This window comes from Bufo bufo, chromosome 2 (assembly GCF_905171765.1).
Source record: "Bufo bufo chromosome 2, aBufBuf1.1, whole genome shotgun sequence".
In the NCBI taxonomy this organism is placed as follows: domain Eukaryota; kingdom Metazoa; phylum Chordata; class Amphibia; order Anura; family Bufonidae; genus Bufo; species Bufo bufo.
In genome coordinates, this window is record NC_053390.1 from 680,093,642 (window position 1) to 680,113,324 (window position 19,683).

General features: G+C 43.1%; 1 protein-coding gene across 5 annotated transcripts in view; it reads left to right on the forward strand.

Annotated features, from left to right (window-relative positions):
- PALLD (palladin, cytoskeletal associated protein) overlaps nucleotides 1-19,683 on the forward strand; it is a 366,817-nt gene that overhangs the window by 310,511 nt on the left and 36,623 nt on the right. For 4 of the 5 annotated variants that reach the window (XM_040418647.1, XM_040418648.1, XM_040418649.1 and 1 more), the window contains one exon: nucleotides 13,528-14,211. In XM_040418647.1, the coding sequence (XP_040274581.1) occupies nucleotides 13,528-14,211 (684 nt within the window). Of the gene's footprint in view, nucleotides 1-2,710; nucleotides 2,820-13,527; nucleotides 14,212-19,683 lie in introns of those variants that run through there. The other variant, XM_040418652.1, reaches the window with a different exon arrangement.

Here is a 19,683-nt window from a genome sequence, read left to right on the forward strand (position 1 = left end):
GGAGGAGGAAGAGGATCGTGCTGGAGGAGAGGAGCGGCGGCGTCCAGGAGCAGAAGAGGTAAGTGGTTTATTTATTTTGTGATCTATGGCTGGGGGCTGCTGATTACATATATGGCTGGGGGCTGCTGATTACATATATGGCTGGGGGCTGCTGATTACATATATGGCTTGGGGCTGCTGATTACATATGGCTGGGGGCTGCTGATTACATATGGCTGGGGGCTGATTAGAGGCATGGAGGACCTATATGAGGCATGGGGGTATGATCTGAGGTCTTATTAACATTGGGGGTCTGATTGGTGGTCTGACCTGAGGTGTAATGAAAAATATTTTTTTCTTATTGTTCCCCTCTAAAACCTAGGTGCGTCTTATGGGCGAAAAATACGGTAATTGCACTTTTGTGGTTAATCTCTTTAAAAAAAAGTACATCTTGAAATGTACAGTGCAACTTGTAGTGTCAGGGGTTCATACTTTTTACAGTCATTTATATGATAATTGTTATTAGTCTAGTTAGCGTGGTTAAGTGATTGTTACCGGTTTCCTTGGGTAAAATGTCATACATAACCTTGATTGTTTGGAGCAAGTTGTCAGATTTATGCTAGTTTCCCTAATAAGGGAGAGTGATGTAAGAGCGGTGGACTCCTGCCAGAACCTCAGTGCGCCTGTTGTTTACGTAGCCACATACCGATGGAAAATGCCTCGCAACAGTCCACTGCTGGATATATAGAGCAAGGCCAGCCAGGTTTATGTGGAATGGAAATAATGATTATGCTATCTTTCAGCTGTGATGTGTCCTTAGCACAATATAGAAATTAAATTCAATAAGGTATGTTTGAATTTTTATAGCGTTTTACTGACCTTGACCAGTTTATTGGTAAATTAATAGGTTTTAATTAAATGTTTGGTTCATAATGTGAACACAAAAAATCTATACAATTTTAGTTGTAAAGCGTAATTGTAAAGCCAACCACCTGCCTAATATTGTGTTGGACCTCTTCAAGCTGCCAAAACACCTCTGATCCATTGAGGCATAGAAAGTGTCCTGTGGTATCTGGCACCAAGATATTTGCAGAAGGTCCTTGAAGTCCTATATTTTGTGAGGTTCCTACATGGGTTGGACTTGATTGAGATCTGAGAAATGTGGAGGCCAAGGTAACAGCTTGAACTCTTTGTCATATGCCCCAAACCATTCCTGAACAATTTTGCAGCTTTTTCTTGCAGAGAGAGGTCAGTGCCCTTAGGGATAATTATTGCCATGAAGGGTTGTACCTGGTCTGCAGCAATGTTTAGGTAGGCGGTACGTGTCAAAGTAAGGCTACTTTCACATTAGCGTTTTCAATTCCGCTATTGAGATCCGTCATAGGATCTCAATAGCGGAAGAAAACGATTCAGTTTTGTCCCTATTCATTGTCAATGGGGACAAAACGGAACTGAACGAAACGGAATGCTCCAAAATGCATTCCGTTCCATTTGGTTGCGTACCCATTGCAGACAGAAAAATGCTGCAAGCGTTTTTCTGTCCGCGATGTGGTGTGGAGCAAGACGGATCCGTCCTGACACACAATGTAAGTGAATGGGGAGGGATCCGTTTTCTCTGACACAATAGAAAACAGATCCATCCCCCAGTGACTTTCAGTGGTGTTCAAGACAGATCCGTCATGGCTATAGAAGACATAATACAACTGGATCCGTTCATGACAGATGCATGCGGTTGTATTATTGTAATGGAAGCGTTTTTGCAGATCCATGACGGATCTGCTAAAAAACGCTAATGTGAAAGTAGCCTTACATCCACATGAATGCCAGGCGCATCAGTTCTCCTTGGGCACCCATTGCCATGTCACCAGTTTACTTGTTGCCTTTCCTTGGAGAGCTTTTGATAAGTACTAATCACTGCATCTCCACAAGACTACGAAGCCCTATGCTTACTTTATTAGTCATTCAAGACAGATTCCTTTTAAGTAGTCTGGGTGAAATGTTTTCATATCGATACTTGTGAGTAGTGCCAACTGAGGATATTAGCCAAGATTTACTAATCCTAAAGATGGCGTAAGCTTAGACAGGGGTGTCTAGACCTGCACCAGATTTATCACAGTGGCTCAGGCTAGATTAAAAATGTGGGGCGGCGATAGACACTCCTCTCTGACTTTATACCAACTATTGGTTGGCTTACTTTGAGACCTGTTTTATGCTGGAATTGCACTGAAATTTAAGTGCAAAATGGTGCATCTTAGGCCCCTCCTTTCCATCAAAGCTCCACCTACTTTGCACTAAGCTCCGTCCTTTGTTGCACATGTTGGAAAAAGTCTAGAAACCCTAGATGCACCAAATTGCGTCATTTTGTACAGTAACTTCGGTAAATGTGGGCTGGTGAGTTTAAAGGGAAAATCTTTGAAGCTTATATAAGCAGAATTAAATGTCACGCTCCAAATCTGTGGTTCAGGTAAGCAAATAAAAATTTAAAAAATCATGTAGACAAAATAATGCTAAAAACTAAATCAGTATACAGTAAGTGGATGCATGAAAAGTGGAAAGGGAGAAGAGGACATGTGGCATTATTTCTTGTATGAGGCACATGGCTGTTATGGATGACTGTGTCCTGCTGCGGAGTTAGATCATGTATTAACCTGTGATATAATTATAACTTCACTAGCATTCTTTGATGATTACCTCTGCAGTAGTCTGTTGAAAGGAGCAGAATCGTCCTCCCACTTCAAGCTTTGCACTTTCACATTTTTCGGTTTCTTCAGACTTTTTAATTAGAGCGTGGAGGATAATACTTTTCGGTTGGGCGTGCAGTGAGGGACATTGACATTCAGGTATTCTACCCAAGAATGTGAGCGTAGCCTTTAATCTCCGAGTCAGTGAAACTATCCGATTATGTTTCAGATCAGTGACATTTGCTTCTCTGAGCTGGGATTGTGCAGCCGCTGTGTGACAGATGTTCGGCGTATGAGGATTTATGGGTGGCTCTGAGTAGGATGTAATCACTTGGGCACAGTGTTTTGTGTCTGTATGTGTTGTTGGGAAGACTAAATGTCATTGTCAAGCTCAGCTCTTTTTCTGTGCCCTTTAGCCCCTTATGGCATGTCGCTGTCACCAATATACACTTATTGTAAGACTCAGGGAGACAAAAGAGGGTATGTAGAAAGTATGGGTAAGGTAGAACTACTGTCAGTGCACAGTCACTCGTAGTTTTATCCTTCTTACCAAATTATATTAACGTGGAACATCGTTTTTAACTTTTCTACTCTGACAATACTGGACTTCTGGACAACCCTGGGATTTTTTATGACATGCTGATCCAACATACAGAAGTTTCTATGATTGGTAGACATCTATAAAGACCTGCACCGTGCAGTTCAGCAGCATGCACATAAACATAAAGATCAAGGTTTTTTTGTAATTGGTATTTTCTCTAGGCCACTAGACTTGCACTGCAAGCTTTCTTTATGATCAGAATTGAGCCCTGTCCCTGGCTGTCAGTGCTGTACAGCAGGGGAAATTCTTACATGGTTCTTCTCTAGTTATTTGTGCATTTGTTCAATCTTTCCGGAATAGCTGTGTGTACAAACTGAAAACAGATGTTTTAATCTGAAGAGAAATATTTATTCCCAGAAGACACAGTAATGTTGTATGTGTAGCCAACAAGACTGGGAAAAGCAGAACGTCCATCAAGAAACTACACAACAACTTGTTCCAGGCTCTTAACTTCTCTTCGAAATTATAGATAAGGACACTTACATGTCAGAGACACAAAGGGGGAGAGTAATTAAGAAAGGCGATGTGTATGCCGGTCTTAATTTCTCCTGCGCTGAGGTGAGGTGCGCCATAGTTAATAAGAGGCGCACACCTCTTAAGAATTGAGGCAACCCATGCACCAGAACTGAAATCTACTACAGGCATGGACCGGAGTAGAATTCAGGTGTAATGCGCAACAGTTTTTTGGCACACATATTGTTAAATGTGTCAGGCTGTGGATGCCTCCTACCACTCATGCCTTTACCACTTTTCACAAAAGTGCCAACGGTGTCGGAAAAGGGGAGAAGTCTCAAAGTTGGATGCAAATGTGCACCAAAATGTATGATTTTTCCAACACCAGAAAACTGACATGGAAAAGTAAGGAATTTCCTCCAGAGTGAGTTTAGTATAACCGGCCATGCCCCAAAGCAACATGTCTTCTGGCTGGGGAAATCTTCTTGTTGTCAGTGTTTATATTATGATGGGATTAAAGGGGTTTTCTGGAAGTAAGCTATTGATGACCAATTCTCAGGATTGGTGGTAAGCACGACTGCCAAATACTGACTCCTGACACCCCAGACGATCAGCTGTTTGAGGACACACTCATTGGTCCCATTTAAGTAAATGGTCTTGGGCTACGATACCAAGGACAGCCACTATACTGTGCAATGAATGGCCATAGCACTAACCAGTAAACAGGCAAGTAACAAAGTTAACATTACAGAATATGTAAGTCAACAAAGTGCTGAGTGGTTGCAGTAGTAACCAGCAGAATTATGAATGCAGCTCTGAGTAAATTCAGAACCATTATGAGATATGTAAAGCAATCTGTTCTATATCAGTGGTAAAATGGTATTTAAAGGTGAACAGACGATTTACTGTAGAACTCATTTTAAAATTGTTAGCCTTGGCTTTCAGTTCATCAAAAGAATGTGAGAATAAACTGCAGCCACAGCATTGTTCCCAGAACAGTACTATACTTATATCCAACATGTCCCCTGTAGTATTTGTTTCATTTTGTGCTATTATGGTTAATGCTGAAACATTAAAACTTCTCATGTACAGAAGCATGTAGAAAACCACAAAAATACTCTGCCTAACAGCAGGCTGTATACCCAGGAGCCTTTTAGTAAAAACTGGAAAGATGAAAAGTGAGGAGCAGCAATGGGGACCTCACAGTTATAAATTAGCCACATCTGGAAAGTTATATCACAAAAATGCTGATACAAATAACATGGGATACAACTCCCAGCAAGGAAAATAATTGTAGTGGATTCTCACAACCTAGCTGCGGTATGTATACACAATATACTGTATATGGGTCATTTACAGTAGTTTCACTGGTAACAGTGTTATTATAGCTCTTAAAATCTCAGCAGAATAGTCAATGGCTTAGAAGATGGTATCTGAACTAGTGACTACAACTGCAGAAAATGACCATGCTGCGGAGGAGATCTCTGCATGTAATAGCAGATGATTGCTGGGAGGGAACAATCACCTGCCACATCCCGCTGTGTAATACAGCCTTAAGGCCTAGTTCACATGTCAGTGTTTGGTCAGTCATTTCTATCAGTGATTGTGAGCCAAAACCAGGAGTGAAGCCTACACAGAGATAAGGTATAATGGAATAATTATAGGATAGGGGATATGTGTCTGATTGGCAGGGGTCCAACCACTAGGACCCCCACCATTCACAAGAATGTGGACCCATGCTCTCCGTTTAAATAGAGTGGCAGACACGCATGCATGTCCGCTGCGCCATTCAGCTCTATGTGACTACTGCCCAGTCAGGCACTCTACTGGGGACAGGGCTTTGCATGTGATTGGCAGAGGGGCTATTTGTGTATTTTGTATTGTTTATCATGTTCTTCATGTTCTTTTGTTTTATCTTTTATGAGATGATCCCCAAAACATGAAAAGAACTTCAGGGATTTTTTTTATATTGCTATTTCCCTAGATGAAGCTGCCGTAACAGTCTGGTCAAGTGACAAGTGTCACTATCAGGATGTGCAGCAGAGCCACATGCCGGCCTCACTGGGACCAGTGGAGGCATTGGTAGTATTAGCAGTCAATTTACATCAGGTCTCCTTTCTGAACTACAGCACTAATTACAGCATCATAAGAACTTCATGGTGGGGTGCCAACTTAGCAAATCCTGCTGATCTTATCTGGACCTGATGACAGTCCAACATGTATGGTGACCATCTTTCTCACAACATCTCCCAGGTTGGATTTTAGGCTGGGTTTACATGGTTGGCTTTTTAGATGCAGTTTTTGAAGCCAAAACTAGCAGTGGATTGGAAAATGAGGAGAACAAATATCTGTCTTTTATATGTTATTTCCCTTTATGATACACACTTGGTTTTAGCTTCAAGCCCTGACTTAATCATTTACTGCTGAACCCCCAATGACTATAATGTGATCCGGCGGTGAATTTGACTGCTTTCCAGTGTAAATGCCAGGCTTTGACCAAACATATACCTCCTTTGACTGGCCGATAGCTGGCATTTATGCCAGAACAGGCCGCCGGGTCTACTAATGCTAGTGTGAACCTAGTGTAAATAGATTGCTGATTAAACACTGTATTTGTTAATATGCTGGAAACTGTCATCAGCTTGGAACTGTTGTGTTGCCACGTGGCATTCCAGCTGCTGATTGTCCAAATGCTACTAGTAATGCAGTAATTCAGATTATAGATGACATACGGCGCTCCACATGTCCCTATCAGTTGTGGAGTAGTTCTGAATCCCTTCTGTCATCTCACAAGTGAACAGCTGAGACATTACCCTAATTTCCAGTGTACAGATAATGTAGCAAAAAGGAAAACTGTCATTAGTTGAGTGGTTTGTCTGTCTAGTGAGCTATCATAGCAAACTAGAGAGGAGACTGCCTTTTTAGGCAGTGCCGGAGCTCTGCGTCTCTTTTCAGGAAGATGTTTGTATATGTCCATTGCTCTGTGAAGCGAGGCAAACTTAGATCCTTCTCCACAGTGAAACACTAGATTATCTCTAGTATGATGTATGTACAAAGCCCATAGGTACATGGCACATTGTAAATCACAGGCGGATCGCTGGGTTCAGAGATGATTTCTTGGCTGTGTAACACAATGCATGTCACATATGTGTATCTGCTGCGGAGAGTATGGTCCTCATTATGGTATTTCTGAAGATCTTTGTCAAAAACTATTAAGAGGTTGCCCAGTGTTGAAATCCCTATTAGCGTATTCTGTATTAATCGAGGTGGGGGTCCTCTGTTCAAGATTCTCACCTTTTGGCTATAGTAGAGAGTACTTCTTTCTCTGGAGGACCTGTTCTGTCCTGCATTACATAGACTACCCATTCATTTAAGTGGACACTGTGTAATGCTTAGTTTCTCCTGTGATGGTGCTGCAAGGAAAAAGAACATTTACTGCCTGGTTTCCCTTCAGATTACAGATGATCACTGGGGATATCAGCAGGGGGATACTTTGTGATCTGCCTACTGTCAAAGGGCCTTTCTAAGGCTACTTTCACACTAGCGTTCAGAGCGGGTCCGTCTGGTGTCTGCACAGACGGATCCTCTTCTATAATGCAGACGTTTGGATCCGTTCAGAACGGATCCGTCTACATTATAGTTTAGAAAAAATTCTAAGTCTGAAGCGTTCGGGGCCGCTTGTGAGACCCTTCAAACGGAGCTCACAAGCGGAGCCCCGACGCTAGTGTGAAAGTAGCCTTACAAGTTTGGACTGTCCAGAGCAGAGAAGTCCTTCAAGGGCATGTGATAGATTAAGAAATGTTGAGAATAATTTAGCTTTTATCAAAATAGCTATAGCTACAAGAATACATTCATTCACTCCTCTAGGATGATGGTTAATATATATGAGTTCTACCATGACTAAAACCTGGACTATATCACGGTTATAAGCTCAGATGTTGTAGTGGTTGTGGTATATTAAGAACAAGTTTTTCTGAATGCATTCTGTCTCTTCATGGCTCCTCACTAGTGTTGATCGAGCACCACGGTGCTCGGATGCTCTGGTGCTCGAGAAGAACACTTTGGGATGCTCGGGTGCTCTACATAGCACCAGAGCACAATGGAAGTCAATGGGACAACCAGAGCATTAAACTAAGCACCCCCTGCTCTGAAGAGGGGGAGGGTGTCTGGTTCACAGGCAAAGGTCAGAAACTGATGGAAACACCACTGAAATGGTTCGGGAACAGCATGGGGAGGATGTCTGGATGCATCTTGGACTCGCAGGTCGCTGCTGGGAACGATGTTGTCCGAGTAGTACGCCACTTTTACAGACTGACAATAATACACACAAAACCAAAGATAAAATCAATTTAAGGGTCCATTCAAACGTCCGTGTGTGTTTTGCGGATCCGTGGATCCGCAAAACACGGATATCGGCGATGTGCGTTCCGCATTTTGCGGACCGCAAATCGCCGGCATTCTCATAGAAAATGCCTTTTCTTGTCCGCAATTGCGGACAAGAATAGGACATGTTCTATTTTTTTCGGGATCGGAATTGCGGACCCGGAAGTGCGGACCCGGAAGTTCCGGATCCGGGCAGCACATCGTGCTGCCCCATAGAAATGAATAGGTCCGCAATTCCATTCTGCAAAATGCGGAACGAAATTGCGGACGTGTGAATGGACCCTAAGAGGAAAAAATTTCCTGTATATTTACTTGTATATAAAGTGCAAGTGCTGCCAAAAATTACAAGGAAGAGGCACTCCGATACAACCTGTATATCACATAAAGGAGGGCCTCATTCACATTGTGGTACAATTGTTCAGGTAGTCGGACTCCTACACTCATAAAGCCTATGCACTAAGTGAAAGGGCTGCCAAAAATTACAAAGAACCAGCACTCCAATACACCCTTTATTACACATAAAGGAGGGCATCATACACACCCTTGAAAAATTATGATTGATGGCCTGCTGGTGACCAGCAAAAACATTATGAGCAAGGGCCTGCTGATCTGACCATCTAAAACATTAGGGGTGTGGGTCTGCTGCTGAGCTGACCCTCTTAAACATTAGGGGTGAGGGTCTGCTGCTGATCTGACCCTCTAAAACATTAGGAGTGAGGGCAGCCTAATAAGCATGTTGATATGATGGAGGAGGAGGACGAGAAACGTAAGATTGAACCATATACCCTTTTTTATGTTCAGCCACTTTCCTCTGGTGGAGTAGAGAAGTCAGGGGCAATCCAGGCCTTGTGCATTGTCTGTGGGTGGGTGGCTGGGTATTTGCGCTTTCGTTCAAAGGCCTGGGGAATGGACATCTGTACGCTGCGCTGGGACACAGAAGTGGATGTGCTAGCTGATGGTGCTTGCGAAGGTCCAGGGCGGGAGGCATCCAGCACGTAACACAGGGGAAGAGGAGGCAGTTGTGCGACCCGCAGACACTGATTGTGGACCCAGGCGTTCGTCCCACCTATTAGGGTGCTTTGATGCCATGTGGCGGATCATGCTGGTGGTGGTGAGGTTGCTAGTGTTCACGCCCCTGCTCATTTTGGTACAGCACAGGTTGCAAATGACAATTCTTTTATCATTCGCACTTTCCTCAAAAAAGCGCCATACTGCAGAACACCTACCCCTTGGCAAGGGAGGTTGCCGCAAGGGGGTGCTCCAGGGAACAGTTGCAGGCCTGTTTGGTGTGGCCCACCTTCTCCCTTTTGCCACCCCACTGCCCACGGCAAAAAATTACACTAAATGTCACAGATATTTAGGATGCGCAAACATTATACAGGAGATGTAGTGCAGGTAATGTCGCTGTCACTAGCGGCTAAGAAAAAATTACACTGAATGTCACAGATATTTAGGATACGCAAACGTTTTACAGGAGAAGTAGCGCAGGTAATGTCGCTGTCACCAGCGGCCAAACAATTGCGCTGAATGTCACAGATATTTAGGATGTGCAAATGTAACACAACAGATGTAGCAGAGGTTGTGTCACTGTCAGCAGCGGCCAAACAATTGCACGCAATTTAGCGCAGTTTGCGATAATAATATATATTGCAGCCAGATAAAACAATAGTCCTTAAAAGGACTTTTGGGTCTCTAACAACTTTCAAGACTAAACCCTGCCTAAAAAAAAAAAGGATTCCTGTCCCTACACTATCTGTCCCTTTTGCTGCAGCCCTCCCTGACTAAGGGATGCCCGTTGTCGTATTGCGGCCCACATTTGCGGATACGCAATACATGGGCAACCTTCCGTGTGCATTCCGCATCATGGATGCGGACCCATTCACTTCAATGGGTCCGCAAATCCAGAGATGCAGAACGGGAGCATGGAACGGAACACTACGGAAGCACTACGGAGTGCTTTCTGGGGTTCCGTTCCGTGCCTCTGCACCACAAAAAGATAGAACATGCTCTATCTTTTTGCGGAACGGACGGATCGCGGACCCATTCAAGTGAATGGGTCCGCGATTCCCATGCGGCTGGGCCCGTGCATTGTGGACCGCAATTTGCTGTCTACAGCACGGGCTTCACACGGCCCTAAGACTCAGCCTAACCACGGGTCATCGGGTGCTAAATAACACCCGATGACGCGTTCTGGCCAGCCAATCACTGTAATGCCAGTAACCAACATGGCTACGGCATTACAGTGAGGACAGTACTCCCCGAATGTTTATTTGCTGCGTAGCAGCCAACAAACGTGTGGGGAGGAGACTCGAGCATTGCCCAACACTACTCCTCACGTATTGTTTTTTAATGATCCTTTCATCACATCGAGAGGAGTTTTCTTAGAAGGAACCAGGCCGTGATTGATACCTGTGGATCTTATCACCGAGCCTAGAGCTGGTTTATGTTGTAAGAAAGGTATGTTATCATTATCAGACCTAAAGACCACTTTGAGGAATGTTAATGGAAACTGGGCTTCATTTTTTATTTTGCCGGCACAAAATTTTAAGGGATTGTACAGGATTAGAAAAACATTGCCTGTGTCTTGCAGAAATAGTGTCTAACCTATCCATGGTTTGCATCTAGTACCGAAGCTCAGCTGTATTGAATTCATTGAATCGAGTTGAAGTACAATACCACACAACCTGCAGACAATTAGGTTTTGTATTTGAAAGAAAGCAGTCATGATTGTCTAGGCCTCTTTCACACTTGCGTTGTCCGGATCCGGCGTGTACTCCACTTGGAAAAACGCAAGTGTACTGAAAGCATTTGAAGACGGATCGTCTTCAAAATGCTTTCAGTGTTACTATGGCAGCCAGGACGCTATTAAAGTCCTGGTTGCCATAGTAGGAGCGGGGAGCGGGGGAGCGGTATACTTACAGTCCGCGCGGCTCCCGGGGCGCTCCAGAATGACGTCAGAGCGCCCCATGAGCATGGATGACGTGCCATGCGATCACGTGATCCATGCGCTTGGGGCGCCCTGACGTCACTCTGGAGCGCCCCGGGAGCCGCACGGACGGTAAGTATGCTGCTCCCCCGCTCCCCTTTACCATGGCTGCCAGGACTTTAGCGTCCCGGCAGCCATGTTAACCATTCAGAAAAAGCTAAACGTCGGATCCGGCAATGCGCCGAAACGACGTTTAGCTTAAGGCCGGATCCGGATCAATGCCTTTCAATGGGTATTAATTCCGGATCCGGCCTTGCGGCAAGTCTTCAGGATTTTTGGCCGGAGCAAAAAGCGCAGCATGCTGCGGTATTTTCTCCGGCCAAAAAACGTTCCGTTCCGGAACTGAAGACATCCTGATGCATCCTGAACGGCTTTCACTCCATTCAGAATGCATTAGGATAAAACTGATCAGGATTCTTCCGGCATAGAGCCCCGACGACGGAACTCTATGCCGGAAGAAAAGAACGCAGGTGTGAAAGAGCCCAACCCTGGACAACCCTTTTAGTTGGGTGTTGTGGCCAATACCAGAGCTGTAAAAAGACTTGTTGCTATTTACTCTCATTAGATGCTTACATTGAGGAAGTTGGTCTTCAGTCATAAATGAGTTATACTTATGTAACACTACTTCTCACAGTTTTTTATATCTGCACTATTATAACCACACACTGATGATAAGACACAGTTGTATTTGGACTTAAGGCTCCCCATGCAAATTAGTGTATTATTGGTTAACCGACATTCTTATGTGTGTGGGGAGCTCCCAATTATACTGGCAGATGATGTTGGGGGGAGAGAAGGATCAGGTGAAGTGAATATTTCTGTCCAACTCTTTTGTTGCCCCCAGGAGATAAGCCACCTCCAGAAGCTTTTGTCAGAGGCTTTCTCTCCTCTCCCCATTAAATACACATACGTGTTCGGCTGAGCCAAATGTGTATGTATACTGGGGAGCCAGGAGGAAATTGAGAGAGGTAGCTGTCTGATCATCTATTGAAAGTGTATGACCACCCTTACCTTTGTACATCATTTCTCTTTAGATTTCCAATGTCTAGATGTTTATCCAAATGAGAGCATTCGTAGCTAGACAACCATGGTACTTGGCACCTTGATAGCAGACAGTTATGGTCACTCGAACGCCACAAAATCACTCAAAATTTCACTCATATGAAGAACAACTGGTTTCATAAATAAAATACTTCCTAAAATATGTTTAATAGTTTCTTCTGTGCAAAAAGGTACCTTTCATTTGTACAAACAGTATCACTATGACATGTCAGAAGTCTCGACCAGCGTGGGTCAGGGGGCTGAGACTCATGGATTGCCGCAACAAAAGATTAGATGTGCACAGCTGAGTGGTGTACCCCTTCTGTTAGCTTCTGCTCAACCCACCTTGGAGTCCATGGGCTTTCTATGAATCCGCACACTGCACGCTTGGCTGGAGCAAAAATGCACCTCAGCTGAGCACATGTGCCCCTTCATTTTAGCAAATGGTGGGGGTCTCAGCACCTATACCCGTTGAAAACTTGTGACAGGTCAATATAACATATCGGAAGCCTGGAGAAATACTTGATACCCTCAAATAATAGCACAAGGCAGGAATGGAGTGATGAAATTTCCTCAGGGCATCTTTATTAAATTCCCCATTGCCCTTTTTTCATTTCTCATCTTACTACATATCAGTGTACTGGCGATGATGAAATCTTCAGACTTTTTGCTCCGAAGCTTTGTTTCCATGCAGTTAGTCAAGTATTTAGCAGTTAAATCCTTGTGTCATTAGTAAAGTATAGTGAATGGCAACCGGATAATTATATACTAATATTTATAACCATGAATAACGCTTAGTGCTTCTTGTTGTATTGTCTGGCGCATAAGCCTATAATTGTAATAATACCATGACCATTCTAGAGTATCAATGGAATAGAAGTTAATGTCTATAATTACTGTTCAATGTGTTTAACTGTCTGGACTACAAGCATATACTTTTATAATAGTTCAACCCTTTGCACCACGACATTTATTAAGCCCAATACATGTTCCAGCCTCTGAGCCACTTGTGTTATCTGTGGGCTTTACTGGATCAAAACTAAACTAAACGATGTAGATGGTGCTAGCAAAGCTGAGAATGAAAGAATATTCTCCTTTATAGACATGATTCACATCAGCTAGATTGTGGCAATCATTGCTAAGGAGGCTTCTGGCATGTGTTCTTGTTTCTGGGGAGATTACAGAAGTTTAGTGCATCTACGGTAAATCTTATCACCCTGCTTCAGCTATGAAGATGAGAAGGAATTTCTAACCATCTTTCATTTCATGTAGGAGAAATTTATGATCAAGGCTCAGGTGAATAGGAAGAGTGCAGCATTCTTGCTATGAATTCAATTTTACAGTGCTCAGATGCCATACATACCATTGCCAAGCTCATATTTTTTTTATTCTCATTTACTCAGGGATTCTCAGACATTACTGCAACTACAGAATCAAATACGTCAAGAAAAAGAATCTGCTGCCTTGAAACAACAAGCAAGCCTTCAGCAAAGTACACCACCTTCACCATCTTTCCCTCCTCCACCTTCCTTCCAGGAGCTAGAGGCCAGTCAGTTCATCACTTCACCAGCACAAATGAGCGTTCTGAATTCTCACAGTTCTCCGGCAATGCAATCAGCAAGCTCCTTCAACTACGCTCGGCCTAAACAATTTATTGCTCAGAACATGAATTCCGCTTCAGGCTTTGTTACGCCATCTTCTGGGTCCTCTACCTCCAGCCTCCCATCTCCAACATCAACACCTCAAAAACTGTTTGGTAGAGCTCCAGTGCCACCATTCTCCCAACCATTTGCTCCAGAAGGGGAGCAGTTTTGGTCTCCAACATCATCATCTCCACCACCTCCGCCACCTCCTGTGATGAGTCCTACTGCAAATTATAGTAGTCAAGATCCATTTCCTCTTCCTCCCCCACCTCCTCCACTTCCAGTTTCTGCCCCATCACCATCGTACAGTCCATGTTTTTCTCCAGTTACAAGAGGATCTAACTCAGGCAACAGCCCTGCAGCTTTCCTTAGTTCCATGCTGCCATCCCAACAATCACCTGTCTCCTTCAATGAACTTGGTCTTCCAAAAGGCGTAATGCCACCGTAAGTTTCTATTGTATCATTATTCTTCTTGTCATGTATGTAGTTAACTTTATAATGTTATTCTAACTATCAATACTATTTTATTATAATTATAATTGACGTTATTATATACATTATTTACTTGAAATAGATTATAACAACGATATTATCTGTCAAAATAATTGTGCCACTAATTCAGTCTTCATAAAATCCTTGTTCCCTGGTGGTTAAATGGTATAGAGGTCTATTTTTGTAGGTTTCACTGTACATTGTTTTTTCACAGGGTTTATTCACAACTAACAAACTTTCCCTTCTTGGTTGTTTCCTTTATTTTGCTTTACATGCTGGTCTTAAATGAACAGTAAATCTTGAAATGAATAATTAATGTAAACAAGAGATATAGTTGCCTTCAATCTTTGTCAGTTTGTGATCCTGTCACTAACAGTCTTGTGGAAACATTTGTTAATCTTTTGCTGCCCTTTTCCATCTTTGGTTGGATGGCCTATTAAGTGGTGTGCCTAGAAAAGGGGTGGGGCTAAACATTATTTTTGTCCTACTACAGACAGAGCACAGCAGGGAGGCTCCTGCGTCAGCCAGTTGTCTTACAGCCTATGACGTGACAGTGAGTAGAAGAGATAGGCAGATAGATTTCTTATATATTTCTCAGTTTTGTTATATGAGACAAAATAGGTTCAACGGAATGAAATAGATGAAACAGGAAGTGCTTTGACCTTTTTTTTATTGTTTTGCGCATAGGGTTCCTGTAAAGCCAGGATGACATTTTTGTGAAAACTAGGGTATCAGCCACTATCACATAAAAGAAAAGCTGAACAGCATACAGTGCTGTTACTATAGTTACTGTGGTTTAACTGATTGTGGCATATGCATGTTATTTTGTTTTTGTTTTGTGCAGTATGTATGCTAACGGGAGCATGAATTCAAAATTCAACTGCAGATCCAGAGAACATCTATTGAAACTATTCAGAAAGCTTAGCTGAGATGAAATCCTCTTGTATAAACAGACCAGTGTTTGTGTTCGGAAACTTGTAAAAGAACAGCAACTGCTCACGCGTTTCAGTTTAAAAAAAAAGGAAAATGAAAGGAAAAAAAAGCTAGTGCTACCTCTGCCATTAAAGGGGAAAAAACTAAATCTACTAGTCCCATTTACCGGAAATCTTTGTCTTCCTTGATCATATTCTGTTTCACATTAAAATTAATGCAGAGATAAAAACACGTCTCCAATAAGTTCAGTGAAAGGCATGGCTTAAAAATATTTCTCTAGGAGATAGCGTGCGGCAGCAGAAAGCTCCTTCACTGATTTATCGCAGGTAGGAGACCAGGCAAGTTAAAAGCCATTTGCCTAAAGTCTCCTCCTCCAGCAATTTCCTAGCCTAAAACAGAGGAGAGCAAAGGAGACTGTGACGTAATTATGAGTTTGTCTTCATACATCTTCAGGTTTATTCGGCTAGCTAACTTTTTTCTCATTATGTCCCTTTGCTCAAGTATATCTATCTTTTTCTCAAGTATCGGCTTTTCAAACTGACTAAATCCGACCTCTGGCTCTTATGTTCTGGAGAGCAGGGTCACACATATGCATGTACATGGATATCTACACCACAGAAGAAAATAAATGCTTTAGAAAAAAGCTAATTTATAGCAAATTTTCCCTTTGCTATAAATATAATGGTAGTCACCAGGCTTGCAAGACAATGAAAAGAAATAGAAATAAATTACATTTTTATGTTAAGCAGATTCTTTTTAGAATTTTTGGTGATTTTTTTTATTTTATTTTTTCCATTTCGCTATCTACAGTATTTAAAAAAAAAAATACCTAAAATTGTGCACTTTTTTAACTGGCCACTCGGTCTAATAATATGTCGAGACTTTCTGTTCTGTACAGGTAACATTTGATATCAGAATAGGCGATATCATAGCTTATCTGCTCCCTCCTTACCTCTGCAAGTCACACAGCAAACTTAGAAAAATCTCCCATAGAAGTCTGTGGCCCATATCCTGCCCTTGACATATTTTAGGCCTAGTGCCTAGTGTAAAAACTGCATAATTTTACTTTTTTTTAATATATATAAATAGGGAAGAAGACAATTATATATATTACCAAATATTCAAAAAAATTATGACTAACATAAAAACTTGATTTAAACAATAGGTAATTTTCTGATAAAACATTCCCTTTAAATAAAAGTACTTCTTTAATAATATTACATTATGATCATACTGGTTTACAGAACACTGCAGTCATTTACTAATGCAGATAAAAGTTATGCAGAATGTGTAAAGTTTTGGGGGGAAAAACAAGAATAAAACTAAATTAGAAACATTATTATTTATCCGTATGTAACTAGCAAGGAATTTCAATGTGTATTGAGAGCAATCTGGATTTGCTTACAGTAATTCCAGCTGCTTACAGCAAGGGGAATCTAATTTAGTGATAGTATCACATGTAATGTCCCATTTCTCAGGCGCTGCAGTTTTTTGTGCCTATAATATAAATAATGGATAGAATAATTTTCTACACTGTGCTTGGCACCTTTCCAGTGTCTCCCCTGTCCGATCTGCCTAGCCCGTGTATCATTTGTATCAGCATCTGATATCTCTGAGGCACAATCTTTTCAAGCTTGGACATGATTCATTTTTCCATTAGTTCCCTTAGGGAAGCAGGATTTAGGAAAACAATTTATCCCCCACACACACTGGTCAGTCCATGAAAATTAGTAATGGAAAAATATTGCAAATGTTTGTTTTTCTAATCCAGTATTGTGAAGGTGGCAATTATAGCATTAGTTTAGATATATTACTGTAACCAGTACGTCAGAAATCTGTAATATAACAATTCTGAATTCCAACTCTAAATTTGGACTCCCCTCCCTCCTCCTGCTCACCGCTACAAGGAAAATGAAATTACAGGATATTGGTTGTCCTTCCAGATGAAAGCTATCCCTCACATGTCTCTTGGTTCTAACAGAGCGGGTCTTCCTCTGCCAACTCAGCTGCCTTGCCATGACATATGAAGGATGCCATATGCAGAAATTGGACCTTAAACTTTCAGAACTAATTGTCACTGCTTTTCTTATCTAGTCTTGGTACTAAACTAGCCACAGTCATATTGTTTTTTTTTAGGGTGCCTTCACACACTGTAGATTTTGGTGCAAAAATTTCTGAATGGAAAATCTTTTCCATTCACCTGAATGGGACTTGTAAAAGCACAATAACTCTGCTGAACATTTGGAGAGATGTAATCATGCACTTGGATTAAATTACACACATTTTTTTTTTTGGGGGGGGGGGGGGGGGACTGAAGCATATTAACATACTAAAAAGGTGTAGTCCATACTAATAGATCTCCTTTATTTCTAAGTCATCATTTTACAACATTGCTGACTGTACACCTATTGTTAAAGGGAATCTGTCACCACCCCATAGCTTTTTTAACTTTTTATAGTGTAATATAGCTGTGCTATAGTCATTTACTTTTTAGTAACACATGACAATAGTCACTCTATATCTCACATAGATATAGAAGCAAAGCATGGAAGTCAATGCAAGCCACAAATCAACATATAAAAATGCTTACAGAAATTGGTTTAGAGACTGAAATCTGTGAGGCAACAACTAATAGTGTCCATGCATGAACCATGTAATATAATATACCAACAAGCAAAACGCAAAGAAAAACAGAGGAAAGGGACAGGAAACATAAATCATAGCTTTTATAAATACGCTAATTAGGCTGAAAAGAGTCCAAGGGGCTGTACTTATCAGTACTGGAGCCCAGCCGCACCCATCAGTAGTGAGCCCTGATCCTCCTCCTCACCTTTTCTTCTCTCCACCTCCTAGCAGCGGCAACGTCATCTTGCGGCCGCTCCAAACCTTGTGCAAATCTTACTGGTGCATGCGCAGTTCAGTTAATGAAGCCGCTACTGGCAGACGATTACAGACCGCAGAGGTGACCACAAAATGCAAACATGGGCCTGCGCGGGATTTGGAGCAGTAGCATGAGGCCGCTGCCACAGCTAGGAGGTGGAGAGAAGTAGAGGAGGCGAGGTCCGGGCTCATTGTTGATGGGTGCAGCTGGGCTCCAGCACCATTAAGCACAGCCCCTTGGGCTCTTTTTAAGTTAGGCCTCCTGCACACGACCGTTGTGTGCACCCGTGGCCGTTGTGCCGTTTTCCGTTTTTTTTCGCGGACCCATTGACTTTCAATGGGTCCGTGGAAAAAACGGAAAATGCACCGTTTTGCAGCCGCATCCGTGATCCGTGTTTCCTGGCCGTGAAAAAAATATGACCTGTCCTATTTTTTTCACGGCCAACGGTTCACGGACCCATTCAAGTCAATGGGTCCGTGAAAGAACACGGATGCACACAAGATTGGCATCCGTGTCCGTGATCCGTGGCCGTAGGTTAGTTTTTTTACAGACGGATCCGAAGATCCGTCTGCATAAAGCTTTTTCAAAGCTGAGTTTTCACTTCGTGAAAACTCAGAACCGACAGTATATTCTAACACAGAAGCGTTCCCATGGTGATGGGGACGCTTCTAGTTAGAATACACTACAAACTGTGTACATGACTGCCCCCTGCTGCCTGGCAGCACCCGATCTCTTACAGGGGGCCGTGATCAGCACAATTAACCCCTTCAGGTGCGGCACCTGAAAGGGTTAATTGTACTATCATATCCCCCTGTAAGAGATCAGGGCTGCCAGGCAGCAGGGGGCAGACCCCCCCCCCTCTATTGTAATAATTCGTTGGTGGCACAGTGTGCGCCCCCCCCCCTCCCTCCCTCTATTGTAATAATTCGTTGGTGGCACAGTGTGCGCCCCCCATCGGCCCCCCCTCCCTCTATAGCATTAACAACATTGGTGGCCAGTGTGCGGCCTCCCATCTTCCCCCCCCACCCCCATCATTGGTGGCAGCGGAGTTCCGATCGGAGTCCCAGTTTAATCGCTGGGGCTCCGATCGGTAACCATGGCAACCAGGACGCTACTACAGTCCTGGTTGCCATGGTTACTTAGCAATAGTACAATAGTAGAAGATTCATACTTACCTGCTGCTACGATGTTCGTGTCCGGCCGGGAGCTCCACCTACTGGTAAGTGACAGCCTCAGGTCTGTGCGGCGCATTGCTAAATGAACTGTCACTTACCAGTAGGAGGAGCTCCCGGCCGGACGCAGAGATCGCAGCTCCCAGGTAAGTATGAATCTTTTACTATTGTACTATTGCTAGTAACCCGCTGCCACCAATGATCGGGGGGGGGGGGGGGGGAGATGGGAGGCCGCACACTGGCCACCAATGTTGTTAATGCTATAGAGGGAGGGGGGGCCGATGGGGGGCGCACACTGTGCCACCAACGATTTATTACAATAGAGGGAGGAAGGGGGGGGGGGGCACACTGTGCCACCAACGAATTATTACAATAGAGGGAGGAAGGGGGGGGGGGGCGCACACTGTGCCACCAACGATTTATTACAATAGAGGGAGG